Source organism: Pseudophryne corroboree, chromosome 3 (genome assembly GCF_028390025.1).
Source record: "Pseudophryne corroboree isolate aPseCor3 chromosome 3, aPseCor3.hap2, whole genome shotgun sequence".
Taxonomy (NCBI): Eukaryota; Metazoa; Chordata; class Amphibia; order Anura; family Myobatrachidae; genus Pseudophryne; species Pseudophryne corroboree.
The window spans coordinates 401,399,210-401,407,251 of record NC_086446.1 but is presented as its reverse complement, the minus strand read 5'-3'; the positions used below and the strand labels follow the sequence as shown (position 1 = coordinate 401,407,251).

The window sequence follows — 8,042 nt, the reverse complement described above, 5'->3', positions numbered from 1 at the left end:
TGAGCTGGACAGGAAGACTTATCAGACTGGATAGTGGGGGTAATTCAAGAGTTGATCGCAGCAGCAAATTTGTTAGCAGTTGGTCAAAACCATATGCACTGCAGGGGGGGGGGGCAGATATAACATGCCGAGAGAGTTGGATTTGGGTGCGTTATATGGTTTCTGTACAGGGTAAATAATGGCTGCTTCATTTTTACACTGCTATTTAGATTTCAGTTTGAACACACCCCACCCAAATCTCTCTGCACATGTTATATCTGCCCCCCCCTTCCTGCAGTGCACATGGTTTTGCCCAATTGCTAACAAATTTGCTGTTGCTATCAACTCTGACTTAGGCCCAGTGATCGGAGACTATTAGGAAAAATCATGTTAAATGCAAAAATATTTTAAGCTTCTGCCAGGTCAGCCCTAGTTGCTGGAGGCGAACAAGTCTTCAGACTAAGATACTGGAAAAAGAGCATCTGATCCAGATCACAACTGCTAAAAATACTTTTAGAATAAGAATTACCCCCCACCCCCAGGAAAAAAAAAAAAAAAAGTTAACAGAAGGAGAGAAACAGATAAGATAGACACAGCAGATAGAAACAAGTCAACTTCCCTCAGCAGGAAGACCAAGGCCATGATGCAACTTAAAGTTGTTTTTTGATAAGCGCCAAAGCTACTTTGCATGGTGGACACAAAGTATATAGCAGGGAATCTCACATGCAGGTTGAGTGATAAACTTCAATACATAATGAACATTTCAAAGCAACCAGTAAGTCTGTACACAGGTGGACAAAACATGAACACATTCGCAGTTTATTAGTAAGAACAAAGTCCATTAGAATGACAATATTTATTTAAACAGCAGAAAATTAGTCTTACAGTTATATATTTAAGTCTACATTTTCATTCAGTAAGAGGAAATATATATCTGTCATGAGAAGATACAAAGTTGAAATAATCCCTTTAGGTTTATTGGTGCAATACTTTTCCTGGTTAAAAAGGTCACAAAGCACACCTGCATAGCTAGCATAAGGTGGGTATATGGGAGGTGATTGGCAGATGTACTGTAAAAGCACAAACCTAAGTGAAAACTAGCACATTTGGAGTGGAGGGCAGAAAGGATAATATAAATATTTTATATGTATGTAATATCTAAAGAACAAAAACTACACAAACTTTAGGATTAGGTGACAAAACGAGCACTGTTTTTAAGCTAACCTAATATATTACAAATCACTATATGTAGTTTTATTAACAGTACTGGCAGCATCTTGGCATTAGAAAAACAACCTTCGTTAGTACATCAAATGGAACTATTTATTTTCTATTAGAACATTTTCTATAATAGTAATGATAACATATCACTTTGACCCATAAACCTAAAAACAGCACTTACACGCTGTTCTACTTTACAATTTTCCCCACTTTGTAGTTAAGGCCCATCTATAACCATATTACCATCATAAAGTTATACAGTTGTACAACATTATAGCGTATATATACTATTACAGTTAATGAAAGTAAAAATATGTCTGACTGGTCACTTGTTACTGTCCTAGTGATAAATTGTTTGCTCAGTGTTTGAAGGTCAAAATTCTTTAAACTAAAATCAGCATAAATACTGGGTTTTAAATTCTAGAGAAGGCAAATGTAGAATACAGCAACTAAGAGAACCTTAACGGGTTGGACAATGTATCAAGAGATTTTACAATTACATTTGCTATTTTTAAGGACGAAGAGAAGACTATTTTTGGGTATTGGCAGTGTCTTATTTATTCCAATTACAGTACAGATGTGGATAAGGTGATATATTTAGTGCATTAACTACCATTACACCAACATAGGATATATGGGCATATACTAATCAGTAAGTAATACACAGCAGTCATTTTCCCTCAAGAAAAAACACAAACAAAAAAACACAAAAAAAAAGTATGAATTTTCTAAAGCATATCAAAAGTCAAGATTAACAGTGAAAACATATTTACATATAAAACACCTAAAGAAACATGTTAAATTTTAGTTTGCATCGCACAGAATAGACTAATCAAACTGACTGTTAAAGACAAGGAATGATACAAAAAGGATAGGATTTTTCATGTTACAGAAAATTAAGTATCAAAGACTAATCAGATAAGTATACAGAATGTTCATGCAAGTGTTACATCTTGACCAATTCATGTGAAGGAATGGAAAGGTTATTTCCGGAGCTGCTCCTGTTGCAGGTATACTGGGTCCATTGTTTAGATGATAAATGAATAGAGATTTAGCAAGACAATTCCATTGTTTGAGGAGATTCGTGGAGCTCATTTGTCATTGCAGTGCCAGGGGTGGTCTCTAGCTGGGCATTGCTGGTTTGGGAACGGCTGCGAGAAACTTCTGATGAGCCACTGCTCGAGGCGGAGTGCGTGCGTGAACGTACAAGTCTCGTCATACTTGCTGTTGGCACTAGAAGTAGTTAAGAAGAGGGGGGGGGGGGGGGGGGATTCCAACTTTTATATCAAATCTATAGAAGACATTTAAATCATGCAAAACGGGTCATATAACCAATAGCAACCTCATTTGTTGTTTTTATTCTCGTAACACAGCAAAAATGACCAAAATAGCTATAGGTAATAGTACTTTGTAAAAGTGAACAGTGCACCAGTTTCCATGTATAACATGGCTTTTTTTTTCCTTTCTAAAGTTGCTATTGGGTGGGGAGATAATAGTAATTATTTTCAGTCATGCAATGTCATGCATAAACAGTCAAATTGTACATCAAACGCAACATGCCAAAATAGGCTGCAATATACAGTACAAATACGGAAGTGTAAAGAAAAAGCAAACACAAAAACTGAGACCACTACATGACATTCCACCTGCACAGTAATCTAATCCGCTCAATTAGAGCGGCAACCCAAGACGTGCTGTACAGCTTCTTGACAAGTAGACTATAGATACCTGATTCAGTGCTCAAATGACTGAGCTGAACATATGGAACTGTGGGAATACACAACAAGAGGGGCAGACAGACATTAGTGCATATAAAAAGGGCCATGCTTGAAGCAAATGACTGCTCTGCAAACTTACGTCTTATGCAGTACAACTGAATGGTTTAAAAACCTAAAATGTATTAAAGGTCTACTGTATAAACGAAAGAAGGCAAGCTGTGTTATGTAAAAGCTCCAATCTTTTCCTCTGCAACACTACCTGCGCGGGGGAAGGGGGAGGATGAGGAGTGGCCTCTAAAGAGCTGTACTCTGCCAGCAGGCAGGAGCAGAGTGGTCTCTGGGGAACTGCAACACTCCTGACAGAGGAAGAGTGTGACCTCCGCAGTGCAGCACACAGCTGGTGAGTGACTTAGGGGGTGATTCAGACCTGATCAATGCTGTCCGTTTTCACACAGCAGGCAATCAGCAAAAGACTGTGCATGCACCGCAAGTCGGCCAACAACGAGCATCACCGGTCAGCGACAGGATGGTGCCAAAATTCTGATTGCACAGGCGTTCGCAAAGTGATTGACATTAAGAGGCAATCTGTGGATGGTCACTGACCATTTACTGGGAGTGTCAGGGAAAACGCATGCGTTCCTATGCGGTTTCAGGGAGGGTATGTGACGTCAGCTCCGGCCCCGATCTACCTGTTTTCATCGCACTATAGGAGTTAAGTCCTGGGCTGTGCACAGTTGATTTTTGCAGCTCAGCGTACACACGTGATCGCACACTGGCACAGCGAATTTACTCTTTTGGGCGGCGACTATCTGAAAGCAGGACAGCAAAGCTAGCCTAGCAATCAGGTCTGAATCACACCCTTAGTTTCATTAGAATGGCCTCACAATATAATACGGTTTATAATTGGGGGTCACTCCTGAGTGGCACACTATTAATTGGGGGTACTTGAGTCTCTCTGGCACACTGAACTGGGGCCCCAGGAAAGTCATTTGGCAAAGTCTGATGGCACTTGAAGGGGCATGTGTGGTGGTCTGAGGGGCAAGGTCTACATCAAATATCATTTTGGTCAGGCCCATAAAATTTTGGTGCCTATATCTTACAAAAATGCGTCTATCCCTGTTGTATTCTAATTATCATCAATGCAGTCAGATTGCAAGGGTAAAAAGGTTCTTTGTGGGCTAAATGATCCATAGCAATGTTGGCCTGGGGTCAGTGTTCAGCGAGTGAAGTTTTGTGTGACCAGTCTAGAGGTGAGGTAATTGAATATCTTACTGATGTTAGGTGGGTGGTTAAAAGATTTGATAAGCTGGTCAAGAGAGGCAAGTTTTCAGGGAACACTTGAATGTTTGGGATGCTAGAAGCATTGTTGTGAAAAGAAAGAAATTCCAGAATGGGTGCAGCCCGAAAATAGTCCTTTAACATTGAAAGAGAACTTTTATTGTGTCAGGATGACAAATGCAAATCTCTCAGAGAGGACAGTCGATTTAAGAAGTATTTTCACAAACATGGAGATTTAGGTTTGTGTGGTTCTGCCGATATGCTCATAAGTAATCAATGAATTTGGAAAAAATACAGACATCCAATTTAGGAGCTGACAGAATGGAGCAGCAGTAGAATGTTTTGTGAAGAAAATCACTTAAGATGTTGCATTCAAAATGGCAAGTGAATGTCTGTTTGGAAAAGGGGGGGGGGGGTAGCAATAATGAGACTATTGCAATGATCAATGCAAAAGATAGAAAGTGCACAATTTTTTTTATTTTGCAGTGTCTTTTGTGAGAGGCCTGTATTCTACAGATGCATCTTAGATGTGTACAGCAAAGCCTAATGAAAGAACTTTTGAGGGTCCGACATGGCTGCCCCCAGACTGGCAGTAATAGTAAAGCTGGGTACACACCTGTCTAATCCTCAGGAGATCTGACTCACAACTACGCAACAGACCAGCTCACCCATTCCTGGTCGCCTGTCAGGTTTCTTGTGGACAGGGAAACCCAGCACCGTTCGCTGCTGCTGGACTCACCGGGGGGTAGGTTGCAAGGAGCAAGGTGATGGGACAGATAATTTTACTTGTGCAGAGTTCGGCAGTATGCAAAATGCTGAATAGCGCAGCCATTTTTAAAATTGGAAAGGCTAATATTAGTCTGCGTGAGGTAGCAGCTCTCAGTCAGACGGCGGAGGAGGAGCTAACTGAAGAGAGAAGACTGCGTTTGTAGTCCTGGATGGGCGGCGTCCATGCAAAAGAGCTTAAAGGCCGCCACTGCATAATATCTCTTTTACAAGAAGCCTATAGGTATCAGATGGGCCTTAATTCCCCCGCATACTGGTACCTGTGGTTCTCCAAGTACCAGTATGCAGGGTAGATTTGCTGGGCCCTGTAGCCCTCCTGTAAAAGAAAACAGTCTAATTTGAAAGTATTGGACTATCAACTCGGCACTCATAGCCAGGGGTGCCAGGTATGGTCTTGGGTGCCCTGGGGAGAGGGAGAGGGAGAGGGGGAGAGAGAGAGAGAGAGAGAGAGAGAGAGAGAGAGAGAGAGAGAGAGAGAGAGAGAGAGAGAGAGAGGAGAGAGAGAGAGAGAGAGAGGGGAGGGAGAGAGAGAGAGAGAGGGTGAACGGGGAGAGAGAGAGAGGGAGAGAGAGGGAGGGAGGGAGAGGGAGAGGGGGAGGGGGAGGGGGAGGGAGAGAGGGAGAGAGGGAGAAGGGGAGAGAGAGAGAGAGAGAGAGAGAGAGAGAGAGAGAGAGAGAGAGGGGGGAGAGAGAACCCCTTGTATTGGGAGAATGGATGCTTTAGACATGGGACTCAGTCAAGTGTTATTGTACCCCTGCTAGTGGAGCCTGGTGCAGTTTCTGAAAATATGGGGGACCCCTACTCATTTCGTTCCCCATATTTTTTTTTCTTTTTTTGTAAACAATTAGTTTTATTTTGTGTATTATAAAGAATATTGCATGACATGAATAAAAAAAAAGTCAACAACTGATAATACAGTGCAATAAAAATAAAAAGTCTAAAGAAATAAACATCTCAAAAAATGTTAATTATAATAAAAATGCCACACAAAAAAAAAAATTTAGAGGAAAGAAAATACAAAAACACAAAACACACAAACAAAACTAATACCTAGAAAGAGAAATCCAGTGAGAAAAATGAGAGGGCAGAAGAAGGGGGCAGGGGAAGACAGGAGGAGGGGAGTTATCATGAGGGGACTTCCGGAAAAAAAGAGAGGAGGAGTGAAAGGTGTACCAAGGGTCCCATTTCTGGCGGTATGTGGATACGGTGTTGAGGGAGGTAATATATCCCATGGAGGAAACATACCACAATCTTAATTAGGGCGCTCTTGGTTGGAGGTATAGGGGTTTTCAACGATTTGGCAGTTAGGAGTATTAGACATATGAAAGATCAGTTTCTTTTCTGATTTTGATGCTGAACGAAGGGGCATGTGGAGGAGGAATACTGATGGATCAACAGGCACATAACAAGAGGTATAATTTGCCATAAGGGTTACCGCCATGTCCCAGAACTATTGGATGACAGGGCATACCCACCAGATGTGGAAGAAGGTACCTACCATGCCACAGCAACGCTAGCATTGAGCTGAGGAATATGAGTATACATGATGCAGTTTATCGGGGGTCAGGTACTGACTGATGTACATTTTATAGGCAGTTTCCCTAAAGCTGACCTTAATGGAGGTTTTAGTGATCCGTTGTCGGATGCAAGACCATTCCTAGTCATCCAGTTGTATCCCAAGCTCCCGTTTCCAGGTTGTTTCGAAAGATTCCTTGTGGGAGGGATTTGAGGGACAAAATAGATGTTCCCCATGTTTTTTTTGAACCAGGCCAGCTCCAAGAGCCCAGTGCTGGTTCATTAAATATGGGAAAACGCTACATGTTTTGATTCCCATATTCTGTGGACCAGTGCTGGCTTTTTAATTATTTATGCAGTATATACACAACTTCAAAATATGAATAAATAATTTATAGAAAACATTTGTTTTCTTTTGTCTCCTCACAAAGCAAGGAAGTGAATAAAAATTAAATTTATGTAGGTTTCTGCTTTGTGGTTTTGTGCTTAGGCATCAAACCTCTGTTCTAGAACAGCAAGAAATAAATAAGTGCTAGCATGGGGGAGATCGTGCACATAAAGTGCCCACTCACCTCCACAAGTGTTTCTGCCACGCAAGTTGATATTGTCTGGTGATCATAGATGATCACTTTAGAATTACCACTTATACTGTCCATTTTTACTTAAAGGTGCTCCTGAGCTTCTTGAAGCCATGATAGGGGAAATATTGTCCAATCCTCGAACTTCATACTGGATTTCAGCAGTACAGGGGTTTTCTTTGGTGATCACCAGAGAAAAACTACTCGGGGGTCACATCAAAACAAGAGTTTCCCCTGAGTGGGTACACCAAAATAAAAGGAGGACACGATGCCTTCCTCATTTTTTTTTGTTTTTAATTCTAAAAACAATAAAAAATATAATATAATATAATATAATAAATATATATATATATATAATATATAAAGAAAGACACCGCACTAATTTACCCAGAAGGGCCAGGGTTTAATAAAGTCGCCGGTCTCCTGACGCAATGGTGTAATCAAGTCCCGACTATCGGGTCTGAGCTACAGCACTTACTGTAAACTTGAGCAATTGATTTGTGATCATGTAAGTGGTTAAGGAGGCACAGACTAGTCCCAGAACCAGATTTACATACAATATATGAGTCAAAGGGCTCATGTGGGCATACACATACACAGGTGCAGCAGTATATACTGCTGGAAATTTGGTGAGTTTTGGCAGAAAAGATAGGCAAGGAAGGCACTGCCTCACCGACCTGTCAGACTTTTTCCTCCAGAGTTTTGACTAAATGATTAGAATAATACAAAGAATATATTTCTAATATATTCTTTGTACTTTTCATATACTTTGAACTGTGAATTCTCTGGCGTACACGTTAGTATGACAGGAAAATCTCTGCCTCACCTCACTGATTTGTATATAGTTTTCAGTAAGGATTTCAAAAAAATAGGCTGAGTTATTAAAGTCACATAAAGCTACTTACTGTATCCCATTCCTTGCACAAAATATTTCAGGGCCTCTGCCAGCTTTCCAGGCTGAACAAAA

The 8,042-nt window shown here is 40.9% G+C and overlaps 1 protein-coding gene across 3 annotated transcripts in view; it reads right to left on the bottom strand.

Annotated features, from left to right (window-relative positions):
- Positions 1-820: 820 nt before the first annotated feature.
- NDRG3 (NDRG family member 3) overlaps positions 821-8,042 on the bottom strand; it is a 240,382-nt gene continuing 233,160 nt past the window's right edge. For 2 of the 3 annotated variants that reach the window (XM_063960112.1, XM_063960114.1), the window contains exons 15-17: positions 7,981-8,032; positions 2,929-2,967; positions 821-2,433 (exon numbers count right to left, since the gene is read on the bottom strand). In XM_063960112.1, coding sequence (XP_063816182.1) covers positions 2,252-2,433; positions 2,929-2,967; positions 7,981-8,032 — 273 coding nt within the window. In that variant the 3' untranslated portion in view covers positions 821-2,251. The remainder of the gene's footprint in view (positions 2,434-2,928; positions 2,968-7,980; positions 8,033-8,042) is intronic. The other variant, XM_063960115.1, reaches the window with a different exon arrangement.